Source organism: Hemicordylus capensis, chromosome 1 (genome assembly GCF_027244095.1).
Source record: "Hemicordylus capensis ecotype Gifberg chromosome 1, rHemCap1.1.pri, whole genome shotgun sequence".
NCBI lineage: Eukaryota > Metazoa > Chordata > Lepidosauria > Squamata > Cordylidae > Hemicordylus > Hemicordylus capensis.
Window position 1 is genome coordinate 163,107,400 of NC_069657.1, and position 16,611 is coordinate 163,124,010.

Sequence of the window (16,611 nt, forward strand, 5' to 3'; positions counted from 1 at the left end):
TTTTGTTTTAAATACACACTTTGATTCCACCCCCCCCATCCCACCCTTTATTACAGAAGACCTCCACAGAGAAAACCATAACTCACCAGTAGATAGGGAGCCCTTCTGTTGAGATGCATGCTGTAGCTGAAGAATGTGGAAACAGTCATTTAAGCAATTCATTGTTGCCATGGAGGTCGCCTTGAGCATCAATAGGTCTTGGTCCAAGGAAGAAAGGTGACCAGAGGCAGGAAGGCATTCTATGCTTCTTATCAAGTCTCTCTGCTGCCCCTCAGCTTGAGACATCATCTAACAGACACACAAAAGTCTGAAGTTTTGGTCATCTGAAACTTCAGCTGGAATTTCATTTACCTTAAACTCTTTGATATTCAGATTCAGTGACCCTGTGCAAAGAGATCAACTCTTGGCTGTTGATCCAAATTTGTAGTCATATGAACACTTCAAGCACCAAACCATTTAGAATATTAAATGAAGCTACATGTTATTTTATACCATACCTCAAACTATTTGGCATTCTGCTTTTGGCAAGTTAACCCCGCCCCTCACACACAAACTTATCCAAAACCTTGGGAAATGTCCATGTACTGGACTGCCCCTGCTCTCTGCACCTCACAGCATGGAATAGGCTTCCTTAGCAATTCACCCTGATGTCTACAGAAGATTTCCAAGTTCAAACAGGAATCCAGAATTTTGTTCTTTGAACACAATATGAAAATAAAGTACTGGTGTACAAACATGTCTCTGGCTGAAGAATTTTGTGGAAGAAATCTGATCCTGTTCTTTCATCCCTTCTCCTAGAAGAAATTTTGTCTCAAGAGTCTTCATTCAAGAAGAGATTTACTCTTAGGCAAATTAAATTCAAAATTAGCAAGTCAAATTAAAAAAAAATGGCTAGGATTTTGTGTTACTGTCACTCCAGATCTAGCATAGACTTGCCACTCCACACTTGACTATAAGCTTACTATATTTTATCAAGCATCCAAGAAACAAAGAGATAGAAGGAATGCAGTCATCTCCAACTCCCTTTCAGAAGCAGGAATCCTAGCCAAACCTATTTGAATTATTCATCTAAATCTCAGCTTAAGGATACCTCTAGAATATGGCTTGAGACCTTGGATAGTCCCCCAGGCAATTCTCTTGTCTTGGGAACTGAATTTGACTAAATTAATCTAACCAAAATACAAAGATGACAAATATTTATACAGGTGAAACTCGGAAAATTAGAATATCATGCAAAAGTCCATTAATTTCAGTAATGCAAATTAAAAGGTGAAACTGATATATGAGACAGACGCATTACATGCAAAGCAAGATAAGTCAAGCCTTAATTTGTTATAATTGTGATGATCATGGCGTACAGCTCATGAAAACCCCAAATCCACAATCTCAGAAAATTAGAGTATTACATGGAACCAATAAGACAAGGATTGTAGAATAGAACAATATCGGACCTCTGAAAAGTATACAGTGTACTGTGCTTGATTGGCCAGCAAACTCGCCTGACTTGACCCCATAGAGAATCTATGGGGCATTGCCAAGAGAAGGATGAGAGACATGAGACCAAACAATGCAGAATTGCTGAAGGCCGCTAATGAAGCATCCTGGTCTTCCATAATACCTCATCAATGCCACAGGCTGAAAGCATCCATGCCACGCTGCATTGAGGCAGTAATTGCTGCAAAAGGGGCCCAAACCAAGTACTGAATACATATGCATGCTTATACTTTTCAGAGGTCCAATATTGTTCTATTCTTCAATCCTTGTCTTCTTGGTTCCATGTAATATTCTAATTTTCTGAGATTGTGGATTTGGGGTTTTCATGAGCTGTACGCCATGATCATCACAATTATAACAAATTAAGGCTTGACTTATCTCGTTTTGCATGTAATGCGTCTGTCTCATATATCAGTTTCACCTTTTAATTTGCATTACTGAAATTAATGGACTTTTGCACGATATTCTAATTTTCCGAGTTTTACCTGTATGCCGCTTTTCAACAAAAGTTCCCAAAGCGGTTTACATAGATATAAATAAAATGGCTCCCTGTCCCCAAAGGGCTCACCATCTAAAAAAGAAAACATAAGATAAACACCAGCAACAGCCACTGGAGGGATGCTGTGCTGGAGATGGATAGGGCCAATTGCTCTCACCCTGCTAAATAAAGAGAATCGCCACTTTTAAAAGGTGCCTCTTTGCTTAGTTAGCAGGGGACAGGGAGATTTGCTTGGCTAACCTACTCTTAAAGGCCACCAGTGGTTCTGGTTTAAACATCCTCCTTTGCATTCTGTTTCAAGGTTCTATTTCTCTGAGAATTCTAGAATTCTTACTAAAGTCCAGCCTAATTTTTTCCCCATTGAATCCTCTGGCCCTTCTATCCCCACTCCCCGCTTTAAAACTAGGTACCACATATTTGCTTTCCTCTCCAGTCTTCTGGAACTTGCCTCAGCTTTTGAGAGTTCTCAAAAAAGAATTCCTAAACATTCCTTAGTTCTCAGATATATTAAAAAGAACCAACAACATTCTAGAAATAAAGCTCTCAGTCTCCTATGCTTAGTTCAAGCACCAGCTTTTTAACCCACTAAAAGTTTTAGCCAGTTCTCAGAATTTATCACAGTATTGAATAGTGCCTGAAAATATGTGGCCTGCTGCAGTCTTTAGAGTTCTTGATCTCCTAGCTCGGCTTAAGCAACTGAGGCCTCTCCTCAGGTTTTCATTCATACTCCTCTCCCTCCTTAGTGTTAATTATGCTTAGCCTTATCTCTCTGCCAAATTGAATACTGACCATAGGTAGCTATAACCAAAGTCTGAAACTATCGTTTCAAACTGTAGTCTGACTATAATTATGTCTGCACTCAGATGAATCTAACTAACTGTAATTTGTACTGAAAAGGGGAAGGAAGAGTTAACTAGAAACCTGCAAATCTAAGGGGTGAGAAGGAGAAGAGAGAAGCATACAAGAACACAAGGCAGTCCATGTGCATTAAGCAGAGATAAGAAACTGGGAACAATGATGAAGAGTTATATTTAGAAAATGATTACAACATGAAAGATGGTAGAATTCTTGCAAACCCAAATTGTATTGTATTACTGTGCACAGAACGTTACTATGTAAAACACCTCATATGCACCTCTAATACGCATTACTTTAAAACTACTTGTTCTATCAAGGCAGTCTTAAGTTTTGTCCTAGCATTGTTTTTGCACCTCAGAAGTAAACTTTATAAATGCTCTTCCATAGTCTGCCCTAATGAATGAATTAGTCATTCAAGGGATACTGCAAAATGACACCTGTCTATCGTAAGTCGATACGAAAAGATGTAAAAAAGATTCAGGTCAGCTGAAGGTTGGTCTATGTAGAATTTATCAAGTTCTTGAAGCAAAGAAATCTGACTTTCTGCATCAGAAGATCACAAAATTTCCCCCAGACTTTTGAAGACAACATACACACTGTCACCTGTATTCATAGCATTGCAATGCTATGATAGACTATAACCTCAAAACCACTGCAAATATAAAGCTATGAACAAAAAGTGCACTGAAAGCTATTTCTTCCTCCTTGCTAATTAAAAGGATGGCATTTAAAACCACAAACCACTTTGCAAATCTGTCAGCATGTGTGCTAACTGAAGTAACGTCTGGAAAACACATTTCCCAAAAACTCCAAAACAACTATCTAGAAGTTTTCTTTGTTATAAATGCTCACAGTGTCTGCTTTCTGTGAACCTTGCAGAAACAAAACCTCCATTCTTACATATGTCTTTTTTGCTGAGGAAAAAAAAGTCCAGAATTATCTGCCATATGGGGGAGGACAGCTCTTCTGTTAACCTTGAACCAAGCTCAGAGGACTCTGCCTGCTCTTCCTCCTCATTTCGCTACAATGCACCTGTCATGCTTCTGGTCCAATCAGAGTTCATTTACATGCATAGCCACACTGCTGCTTGATATGTCAGGCTATTTGTACCACCATCAGTCCCAAGAAGAAAAGAGAGCAGTTCATAGGATTGACATTAGGGTAGGAGAAGCCTCCTACCCTAATTCAGGAGCAACACATGCTGGTTTTTGATGGTGTGTCCGTTAAATACGAGGTTGGAGCTGGGGAGCTTGATTGTGAGCTAAGCCCCAACTGGGTAGAGCCATTTTTCTTCCTACCTCACTCCCAAACAGAATCTGGGTTGGGCATGCTCATCTTAGCCAGCTGGGGCTTAGCTCACAATCAAGCTCCCTGTCTCCGAGCTGGTTTCTAGGGAGGTTTCTCCTACCTTAATGTTGATTGTGTGAACTACTCTGATGTGAGAGATCAATAGGAAAATGGTATAATAAGAAAACCAATGGAGTTTTAAGAGAGCATAAAAAAGGTCTTCCTCCTATAAAAGTTATACTACTACTACTACAATAATTTGAAAAGCTACATTGTAACTTCTGAGACTTCGCTAGCTGAAGGAGAGAGAAGGTTGTTCACACAAGGAAAGAGGCAATATTCCATATTCGGCACCTGTGAGACCCGGGTTCAAATTTCAAACTTTTGCTGCGGACTCATTTTGTCGTCTTAGCAACTCAATCACCCCCACCCACATTTCTTAATTGGGGAAGAACACCAAGATAGACAGGATCTATGTCACAGGGTCAGGAAAATACTAGTACAAAATGAGCTAAGTGATCTCCTAGTGACATTCTATCCACAATGAGAGAAGTGGAGGAAGGAGCACATGAGCCTGAGGTTTGCTTATCAGTCTTATCTTGGGCAAGGTACTTTCTGAATGGGCTTTCAATGATATATTATGCAAGCTACGGTGAACGTTATTAGAAAGCTACTCATGTGCAAGACAATGCTCTGAACCCTCAGCACTTTCATATATTTCTTAAGGAAGTGACTTCATTGAGCTGCCACATACTGTTTTCAAGCTGCAGTCCCAGCATGCAAATAGGGAAAGAACCTCTGGTTTTTACAGCATATGCAGACATGAGGCACTATTGTTATGGTTGTGGCCCAGGAAGTATCTCTTTCATGGATGCAAACGTGGAAGGCTGTTTTTCTTCACTGTATCTGTGTAGATTAAATGCAACTACAAATAGGCAGCCCTAGATACTAAAGAATGGTGGGGGTGGGGAATGAGTTGGTGCAGGCTTAGCTTTAACTTTAGGCGTAGGCTTTAACATTTCTTTAACATAGAAGAATTTTATAATGAGCCAAGGAGAATTTTCTTCAGAGGAGGACAACCATTCTTTTGAAGAAGTTTTTATTTTTACTAACCTCTCGTACATCAACCAAGTGATCTGGCTGCAGAATAGGAATTTTCCTTCCGGCTGGCAACTTGTGATGGCCAACGTTAAAAAAGGAAGCTGCATTTTGGCTGGACCTTCTCTGAGCGCCAGGAGAGCCACTTCCTTGAGATGCAAGAGAGAAGCTACGAGATTTCAGAGGAGGATTGTTCTGGTGAACAAATGTACATATTAGGAAATGCTTGGAAACTAATTAAGTCTCCACTCTCCCAACACACACACATACTAGCAGATACATCTCTCTCTCTTTCTCTGTATTCAATCAAAAATTCAGAAAAACCGGAGGACTAGCAAGCTTTTCAGGCCTCACTCAAACATTAAATATTCTTCAGACCCTATGACTGACAGCCAACAGTGCTACTCTCCCCACCCACACTGCAAAAAAAAACCAAAAGCAAAAAAACCAAAAGCAAAAAAACCTCACACTTCTATTATGTTCAGTTTGCCTGTAGCAAAAGCTGGCTGGCTCTAACAACTAGACTGAAAATAATGGAGCCAAGTGCATGTTTCCAAAGAAGAGGGTGTGAAGAATCTTGCAAAGCAGAGAGTATTTTAGTAAAGGATTAGCACCAGGCCTCAGCATGCATTTCTTCCAGATGGCTGACTAGTGACAGTGCTTCAAGACAGTTTCCAATTGCATATGAGCTTCAATGTTGAAACAGGGAATGTGGGATTATTTTTGCAATTCTGGAATCAGATCTGGTAGCCAAGCTATGTGGTTTAGGAGAAACATGCATATTGGCTTGATATTTAATTTTATTATATGAAACATTTAATACAGTATAAATTGTACAAACTATCATATGCTAAAGCATTTCTTGTTCAATACAAGCTGCATTCACTTTTTTATACCTACCAAGTTAGACATATAGGGCCCTCTAAGTTCCATTGAATTTAGTTACAAGTAAGTGTGTATAGGATTGCTGCCTATGTCTGCATTGTAAAGGCAACTGGTGGAAACTGACTAAGACGCCCAACTACAGGAACAGAGAATTGCACACAAGGTCTGTAAGTTATAAAATCTCCTTCGGGAGTTTTTAAGGTGTCTAGTTGACAATCTGTCAGATTATGTAGGTTTAATGAACCATGCCATAGTCTGGGAAGTTATTCTTGGCTGCACAGCAGAAGCAGTCCTGGGATCCCACTATAAATATAACACATTCATATATTTCAAATAAATCTTTACTAAAAGTTAAATGAAATTGGCATTGTTGCCATATGTCTATGTGATGTTCATATTTCTGCAGCAACTGCAAATTATGTTCTTCTATGCTATAAATGTGATTAACATTTGAAATTATCATTGTTACACGATTCTAAGTATGTGCCATAGACTATGAGAAGACAGTACCTTTCCTATTGCTTCAGTGTGGTGTTGTGTACATATCTGAAGCCTGCTGACCCAATGCTGCCGTTCTTTGGCATCAGTAGCTGCAGAAAAAGACAAACAAAGGGAGAAGAAACTACAGTGGTAGGCAAGGCAAGAATACAAGTATTTCATTCAAATCAAGTTCAGTTTAGTTAAGTTCAGCTCCTGCAAAGTAACAAAAGAGTGAAAAGTGTGTGCCAGCCACAACTATGACCTCTTCTGTTTAGGTTATGGGATCCTCCCCCAAGACATATAACTGTTCTACCCATATTGCAATTAATCCGGGACCCATGTATTAATCTAGTAATTCAAGGAAGTACACATCGACCACTGGTTGTCCATGGCAGGCTTTTAGGTAGTCCTGGAAACCACAACAAAAAAAGAAAATGCTTAAGGTATTTCCAGAGCAAATTTTGACAAAGGCTGAATTAAAATCTTAACGACTTCTTCATTCTGAGGAAGCTGTATTGAATAAATGGGGTAAAAGGTATGGGCGCCATGCAACTTGCAGGGATGTAAAGCAATGCATGCATCTCTCTCTGGCATCATACAGGGCACGTCCGTCATGTTATTCTAATATATATGTACATACAGGTGAGCATACCCTTTAAATAAAAGAACCAACAAAGAGCTGAATATAAGCAAGTGCATCCAGGTATGCACAGACACATTTTCTTATGGGCTAGTGCATGTAACCTTGAAATACTTCCATGGATGAGTAAAAAAGCTAAGGCTATGTAACATCAGGACCCCCTCCCTCCACAAAAAGGCAAGGTTTCTATACTAACTGAGCACACATGTGCACCTCTACTTTTTAAATACTTACAGTAAAATGAAAGGTTAGGGGAATGTGGGGATGGTGTGCAGATTCCAGTTCTAAAGCAATAATGGAATATTTCCAAGAGTGAAGGAGAGAGTGTGGGGGAATAACCAAACTAAGACATCATGAGATCTTTGTCCAAATGCAAATGAAAGCTCTCTGTTTAGTGGGATACTAACTTCACAGGAAGCCAGGAAGTAGAACATTTAAAAAGGACAATACAGTGACAGGACCAAGGCTGAGATGAAAACTACACCTGCTCTTCCTATTCCATTGAACATTCCAAGATTGCAAGGGGGGGGCATGAACACACGGGGGCAGACATACTTTAGATGCATTTCTTAGATCATTCCTGGATTCGACAGCAGCTTTCCCACACTCCAGCTACAACTACCTGTTTGGGCTCTTCCTCCCCACTGAAGACAGAGAAAGGGACACACAAACTGGGAGAAGCCCAAACGATCTCTCTGTGTTTCCTGGCTCTAAATCTGTGCTGACAGATGTGGAGAGATGTGAAAGCCAGTTTCTCTGAACATACCTCCCCGAGGTACAGTAGGTGATTGTCTAGGGACCAGCCTGGCAAGCAAGACTCAGGACATCTTAAACCAGCATAAAACCAAACATGTACTTTAGAGTAGATTCGGAGGCTGGGGGATTTTTAAATGTTCACAGATGCAAATTAACAGAAATAATCAATCTCAAAATCAGTATCTCCAGGAAAAAACCTGAGGCAATTCTACCTCGTAGCCTCTTGGGCTAAACAGGCAGGCCATCCTCAGGCCACCCAAACATTTCCTCAATGCACTGACTAGTTCTGAACAATATGGCTGTTCCCTAAGTTTATCATAAGTTGTAATTACAAGATCTACTCAGTACAACAAGTACTTACTATCTGACTGATACATTAATAAAGCTGTTTTAGTCAAAATAGCTTGTCTCAATTCATTCTGGTTTTGGAGTCAAGAATGGATTTTCCTCTTTGGTCAACTTAACACGGCTAAGTAATCAAAAGTGTACAAAGGACAAGATGTTTCTAAGTGGGAACATGAGAACCATTTTTCACGAAGGTGTCTCAAGAGAACTGTAGTCTGGTTTTTCAAGGAGAGTTCTCATTGTTCTATGGACTGACCACTTGTCCAAACACATGCATTAAATCTCAGCCTTTTTAACAGATTGACTATCCTCTCTCAATCACACCTTTTTGCTACATTTTGGCAAGTCAGGCAGTACAAGGTAAAAGGCATCACCTTGCCAAATTATGAATAGTGCACACATGACTTTCAATTTTATCAAACTGGAATGAGCAATATTCTTATAAAGATGCTTCATGTTTAATTTTTCTTTTCTTTTTAGAAAGTACTACACACTTGTAGTACTTTGATCTGTAAGGAGGATTCTGTCTAAATTCAGACCCAGTAGGTTTACCGTCTGGCACAATATGGCAAAGAGAGGCTGCCAAACTGACAACCAACCAGAGATGGGCAAAGAAGAGGCAGGATCGCCGCCCTGTGGGGAAAAGGCACATTGCAGGCCAGAAAGTATAAAGTCCTACCTCGCAGTTTATACTGCTCTCCGCTAGCTGCATTCACTGTAAAAGTGTGAGAATCTTCATCACTGGGTGATATCACAGCTCCAGCCAGCTGTAAGGTACCTCTGGGCTTCTGGTTTCTGGACTGTTCATTCACAAAATACTCCAAGAGGCCAGCTTCATTATTTAAGACAAAATACCTGAAATATCGAGGGAAAGAACCACCACATTTTTACAAACATCTAAACATCAACATAATCTTATGTTCAGCTAGGAGAAAACATTATCTTAATGCAAGAAACAGAGGGCAACTGCAAGTTCCAGTTCTGCACTGCAGGACTATACTCTCATGTTAACTAACCACACAGAACTAACACAAGTCAAATGCTGGCCATTACTATTAATTTTTGGAATGCAGAAAACTAGGCTATGGCAATAAATGGGACCAGTTTCATCTTTTTACAAGCTTTAATTAGCACTGGTTTGCCTGTCAATTGTGTTGCATGAAGGTATGATTGCCCCATCTGCCATGCTAACTGTTTGTGAGCCAGATAGCTCACAGTAAAGCCAGAGTTGCTTCCTGCCCGTTTAGTGACTCCTCTATCCTCAGGCCCTTATCAGGCAGTGCAGCATCTGCAAACACAATGCCAGCCCAGAGTGGAAGGCTGAGGCACAGGACAACAATCCTACAGGCTCTAGACAAACAAGGAAATCTTGCCATTTGTGAGTGTTAGGAGAATATCACATTTAGGCATACAGGAGTGGAATTTTGGAACTGGAAGGAAATGATCTTCTATCACTGGAAGATGGGACTTTATTTTAGAGGCATGTTAAATGCCCTCTAACCCCTATGTAATACTATCCAATTTGCTTCCTATTGACTGCACCACCTAAAATTAATTTCCAAGAGGTGACTATAATTCTTTTTACTTCTGTTTTCTGTCATACAAGAGGCTCATGTGATTTAAGTGCTGAGGACAGAACAGAACTAGTGCTAGATTAAAATTAGAGAATAGCCGGTATTGTTTTGTTGTTTCTGTAGGTCTGGGTGCAGTGTCTGGCACTTAGCAAGTCTAATCAAATTAAGCATACATAACACCTCCTACACGCCATGTCAAGACTTTGAGCAAAGTACAGACTTTCAGGCTGACAGGCTCCTAGACAGCTTTCTCATTCTCACTGTTTTTGTTGTTGTTTTTCCTTTGCTTCATACTCAGCCTGGTGAAGTATTCTGGAGAACTCAAACCACTCACAACTTTGTATTATTTTGGTTGGTTCCCCCTAGAAAAGAAACCTTCAAATTCTCAGCGACACTTAGTTCTAGGTATCAGAAGTACTGTAAAACAGAAGATGGCAACCCCGCATAGGTCATAAGAAGTTAGACCCCAAAATTACTATTGAATCCACATGGGGAAGAAGGGCTTGTAGTTGAACAAGCATCCAAAGACATCATAAGCAGAAAGAGTAACTGAGCATCTTACAAAAGCACTGCTTCCCCCACTGAGCTGGCTTCCAGTGGCTGACTGATTCAAGCTTATTGAGATTTTAAAATATTATATTTTAGTATAAATTAAGTATAACCCATGCTCGAATCAGGACCAAGTCATACATGACCAGGGAAATCCATTATTAGATCTGTACCTGTATTTTCATCCCTGCAGGGCTACTAGTAGGTTAGGGGAGTACAATTTAGATTGAGAAAAGGGCAAAGCACGCCTTTCCGAAGTGCCACTGCTTCAATAAAATGCAGAACCTGCTATGCCTCTTTTTAAAACTTGGGAGATCCGATTATGGATCTCCCTTTACGTGTCACAATGTGTTCTAGGTGTATGTGTTTTATTGTATATTTTCATAGTAATAATTAAGCATTAAAAACTTGTTACATGGCCTTAGCCTTTAGGGCTAATGATTAAAAAGCAAATGTATGTTTCCTTCTTATATTACCATGGCTCACACCCAATATCATTAGTGGTTAGGAAATATCAATGTTTCTATTATTAATAAAGACTTGATTGTATTGTTGCTGGTACTAGTGGTGGTGCCACTAAACCATGGGCAGTTATGTTATTTAGAATCACTTGTTTATAGAAGAATAAAGATGCATGTTTTATATACATTTAAATTACCAAACCAAAACCAACCTGTATGTTTTAGAAACTCCAGTGCAACCAAATGAATTAGTTGTATGCACACACAAGTTTTCTAACTAGAGCTGTGCAAGCAGGGAGAACCCAACACATTATGCAATATTTATGAACAGAAATATATTTTATTTGTGCTCAATGTACATAATTCTATATAATTAAAGCACACAGAGAGAAGGCCAGCTGAGCAATTAACCTGATTAAATATACAATATCATCTGTTCAATTTAGTACTTCACAAAGTCTATGAAATAAGAGGGCTTTATCCAAGCCTTTGTCACACCTGTATTAGTCTTTGAGGCAAATTGTTTAAAAGTGCTTAGAAAGTGAGTTTTGTGGCAATTTCCCATGGACAACTTGCTCTCTGCATCTTTATTGGAAGGTAATCATTCCCAAATCCTTGGGTTAAAAATTCTCTGCAAGATTTCCTGCAGTTCCCCCCAGATGGAAACACATTAAACCATGCAAGGGGAAAGGCCCCTCTCCGAGACAAAATAATGGTTCGTCTTGTTGGATAATGAGCTGGTCTAGGATAATTTGGAAAGCTACCAGGAAAATTTCTTGCTGAGACCAGTCCCAAATCACTTTGCTTTTTCCCCATATTCACTATTCAGTTTTTTATAAGTCCTTTAGCAGCATCAAATTCCAATGGCAATAAAAATTGAGATGAAAACCCATGCTTGCCCAGCATATCATAAAGGCCTTTACACCAGATAGTGCTGTGGTGAGAAAAATGTTGGACTTACCATGAAAGGTCTTTTTCACAGCTGAGGAGGTCATCCTCCAAAGTATGGGTTGTGGACCGAGCATGCTCCAGACAGGATCAATCAAAACTGGCTAGCTTCCTGGGTGGGAGGGTTAGGGTTGCGTGGGAGGCGACCCAACCCCAGTTCTGGGACTGAAGCGCTTCCAGTGAAAAGGAATTTTCACCAGAGGTTAAGGCCAGGTAGAGAAGAGAAGAAGAAGAAATGGAGAAAAGGGATTGAAAAAATGAGAAAGCCTGCAAAGCTAACAAACCCTGGAAGTTGCCTCCACCCAGACATGCCTGCCCCAAGAACGCACATCCCTGAGAGGGCTAGATTATCTCCTCGGGTGTGAAAAAGAACCTTTCATGGTAATTCAAACGTTTGTTTCCACAGCCCGAGGTCATCCTCCAAAGTATGGGACATATCCAAGCTAGAAGAAGGAAATGGGTGGGACAAAACAGGGACGTGTATCAGACTACTTACTGGAGTGCAGTGCGACCAAGGGCATCCTGAGCCACATTGAATGAGGAAATTTTGTAATGTCTAATGAAGGGAGTGATTGAGCACCAAGGAGCCACTTTGCAGGTCTCTAGTAAGAGAGCATTAGCACAAAAAGCCACGGAGGTAGCTGCACTGCGGGTAGAGTGGGCCCTAACGCCATGGGGCACGGGGGAATTAAGGGACTCCTATGCCAAGGAAATGCAAGATTTTATCCAGGAGACAAAGGTGTTCTTGGCGATCTTGGTGCCCTGGGAAGAGTGCAGGAAAGAGACAAATAGGGAACCCGAATGATGGAAGGTCTTGGTCCCATGAAAGTATATCCACAGGGCATGCTGAATGTGGAGTGAGATCCATACCATTTCCCTGGGATGATTTGGTGAGGGGCAGGAGGACAGTAGTACAATGACTTGCAAATGATGAAATGTGGAACTGACTTTCAGAAGGGAAGTCGGGTCTGGATTCAGGACAATGGTGTCAGACTGGAAAATGCAGAGCTCCTTGCGTGTGGACAAGGCTCCGAGCTCCGATACCCTCCTGGCAGACGTGACTGCCACTAAGGAAAGGACTTCTAGGGAGAGGAAACCAAGGTCAACCTCTGATAGCAGTTTGAAGGCAGCTTTGGTGAGAACACTGAGGACTTTGTTCAGGCTCCAAGTAGGAAACCTATGGATTGGGGGAGGTGCTAAGTTGGAGGCCCCCTTTAAGTTGGAAACCCCCCCCCCAGAGGTGGGGGTGAAGGAGGTACCAGAGGGTAGACAAAGAACCAAGGACAAGGACAATGTCTGGTGTTTCAGGGTGCCTGGCCGAAGGCCCATGTTGAGACCAGCTTGGAGGAAAAAGAAAACCTCTGGCATGCCCACTGACAAGGGATTAAAGCATTGCCTACATGCCCACCTGGAGAATGCCACCTAAGAGGCTCGATATATGTGGTTCGTTGAAGGTCAAGGATGGTATCTTGAACTGAGAAGGTGTAGCCCTTCCTGGCTAGCAGTGCATGCTCAATTTCCAGGCAGCTAGTTGGAGCCACTGAGGCTGTAGATGTAGAATGGGGCCCTTGCACGAGAAGGTCTGGCCATGGAGGATGGTGCCACAGTGGTTCAACTGACAGTTGTTGAAGATCAGAGAACCACGGTTTTCATGGCCAAAACGGGGCAATCAAGGCAAATTCTGCCTCTTCAGTGCAGAGTTTTTGTATGAGCCTGCCCACGACTATGGTTGGGGGAAAGGCATAAAGGAGGTCAGGTGGCCAAGGAATTATCAGATCATCGGTTGCTTCCACCCATGGGGAGAAGAAGTAGGGGGGGGGCTTGGGAAGGAGTTGGTTGTGGGGCGAGGCAAACAGATCTACTAGTGGTTGCCCAAATTGGTGAACAACCTGGAGAAATACTTCCCGATGGAGGGACCACTCTGCCGGGTCTATCTTCTGGCAGCTGAGCCAATCTGCTTGAGTGTTTGCAGAGCCCTGGAGGTGTTCTGCTACTATAGATGTCAAGTGGCATTCCGCCCACAGGAAGAGCTTGTCGGACTCTGCCATGAGCATCCAGGATCAGGTGGTCCCCTGCCGATTGATGTGTGACTTGGTGGTCAGGTTGCCGCAATGCACAAGGACATTCTTGAGATGGACCAGTGGGAAGAACTGAATCAGAGCTAGCCGAACTGCATGCAGTTCCAGCCAGTTGATGTTTTGTTTTCTCTCTCGTGGGGACCAGACACCCTGAGCATACTTTCCATTGCAGTGGGGCCCCCAGCCCAAGAGGTTCACATCCATGGTGACCAGAATGCAATTTTGGGATAGTCAGATGAAGGTCCTTCAAAATGGCAGAAGAGAACTACCAGTGAAGAGACTGCTGCACCTTTGGTGGTAGAAAGATGTCCCTGTGAGAACAGGCCATGACGTCCTCCTGGAAGGGGAGCAGGAGCCACTGAAGGGGACAGGAGAGCCAACGAACCCACGGTGTACATTCCAGGCAAGCAATCATGGATCCAGGCAACTGGGCCAGCACCATCTAGTCCACTGAAGGGGCAAGAAGGAGTGTACAAATGAGAGTTAACTTCTGGCATCACTCCAGTGGTAATGAGATTGAAGAATGCAGAGTGTCGAAGACCACCCTAGTGCTGGAGAGACTGGGATGGAATGAGGTAGCTCTTCTGGTAGTTAACTAGAAAACCATGAGAGCTTAGAACTGAGAGAGTTTGCCAAACTACCTTCTGTGCCTGAGGGAACGGGGGGGCTCTCAGGAACAGGTCGTCGTCATTATAGGTATATGTGGGTTCTGCCCATTCTGAAATGGGCAACCAATGCCACCACTGTCTTGGTAAAGACTCTCAGGACCAAAGAGAGTCCAAAGAGGAGAGCCCTGTATTGATAATGGCAGCAGTTGTAGAAGAACCTGAGGAACCGTTGATGAGGGGAAGGATTGGGATATTAAGTAAGCCTCTGTCAGATTGATGGAGACCAGGGAATCCTGTGGTGATATTACTTCCTTGATGGAACAAAGAGATTCCATGCAGAATTCCCTTTTGTGGATGAAGCAGCTGAGCCTCTTTAGGTCCAGGATCACTCTCTGAGACCCATCCTTTTTTGGTATGAAAAATAAAAGAGAATAAACGCCGAGCCATAACTTGGCTGATGGAACTGGTACAATGACATTGATCTGAATCAAGTGTTGAATGGCCAGATCCATCCGTAACTGTTTCTTCAGATCCTTGGATTTTGGAGACCTGGTGACATGGTCTGGAGGATGTACTGGAAATCTAAGGCATATCCATGGGTGATGGTGGAGAGTACCTAGCAATCTTGCCTGGTGGCTTCTACTGGGGGTACAAGGGGAGAAGTTGGCCTCCCACTGGAGGATTATCATTGTTTACAGTGAGGTTGGGAAGAATATGGGTGGGTGGGTGGGACAGACGACCTCTGGCCGATCCCCCACCCATTGTTGCCATTGGTTGCACCAGGTAGAGTGGTATGAGAAGCCTCAGTTATCTCGGTGTAGGGGGAGGAATTTTTTGGAAACTCCTGAAGGAGTGAAAAGGCTGGTTAGTGGATTGGAAAGGTCTATGAAAATCCCTGCGGACAGAAGGGAGAACCTTCTTTTTATCCTTGTTCTTGACAAGGATTGGTTCCAAAGCCTCACCCAAGAGTACTTTAAAAGGTGTAGCCGAGAAGTTGTCTAGATTTGGAATCCACATAAGGAACGGTAGACTGTCACCCAGAGATCATAGCCCAGGCTGCATGTTGGATATAGTCCAGACTAGAGTCAGCCATAAGGGCTGTGGCCTTGGCTAATTTGTTTGACGGACTTTGGTCAGCTCAAGGGGAAGCATGGCAGCAAGCTCTTTCACCCAGAGCATAGATGCCCTGGCGAAGATGGAATTGGTGGTGGCAGCCTTGATTACCGTGGCAGTGGCAGCATGGTTTTTACGGAGAAGCATATCAGACTTATGATCTTCTGGTACTCTGAGCTTTCTCCAAAACCACCATAGGCTCCTATGAGAGTTTGGGAAAGAGGTTAACTTTTTTTTCCCCCAACTGCCCACTTGCCCGTTTCTTTTGTGTTTGCTCATTGTTCCCTATGGCCAAAACTGGTAACATTTTGAGTTTGTTTCATTGAAACAGCTGGTTTGGCTGCTGTTTCAAACATTTTGCATTTCAAAACGAAAAACGCAAAATCCATTTCATGCACATCCCTAACCTTCCTCTTTGACAGGTCACAGGCTTGCAACTATAGTTCCTCGCTTCAGTATATTCTCTAGTGCAGGCCTTCCTTCATCCAGATAATGGCAAGCAGGTTGTCCTAAATGCCAATCATGGCCAATAAATGTTCATCACGTGAAACAGAGAATGCTTCATTATAGCAACTTGATAGTTTGCCCATTTGCTGTGCTGGTGTAGAGCTGCACATGTTGGTGGCATATCCTGCTCAAGAAATTAGTACAAATGCTTTGCAGAACATCCCATATCAAGCATCATTAACATGAGATGATGAAGCTTGGTCATATAGATGACACACAAAACAATATATTCTTGTAGTGTGCAGGCTTTCCCAAGATAAAGAAACTCTTAATATTCACGTGCCACAGCAAAAGTCTTTTTAAAAATTTTACTATAAAAGGCAATTGTTGAATCACACCTTGTAAATGCAATCCAATGAAAGAGGTGAATTCTTGTGATCTACAACTGCAGTGACATATTGCAAATCAACATGATCACATTGACCAGCCAC

The 16,611-nt window shown here is 42.1% G+C and overlaps 1 protein-coding gene across 2 annotated transcripts in view; it reads right to left on the bottom strand.

Moving 5' to 3' along the window:
* OSBPL11 (oxysterol binding protein like 11) overlaps nt 1–16,611 on the bottom strand; it is a 91,972-nt gene that overhangs the window by 34,051 nt on the left and 41,310 nt on the right. For both annotated transcript variants that reach the window (XM_053247192.1, XM_053247182.1), the window contains exons 3-6: nt 9,022–9,197; nt 6,632–6,711; nt 5,252–5,431; nt 87–288 (exon numbers count right to left, since the gene is read on the bottom strand). In XM_053247192.1, the coding sequence (XP_053103167.1) occupies nt 87–288; nt 5,252–5,431; nt 6,632–6,711; nt 9,022–9,197 (638 nt within the window). The remainder of the gene's footprint in view (nt 1–86; nt 289–5,251; nt 5,432–6,631; nt 6,712–9,021; nt 9,198–16,611) is intronic.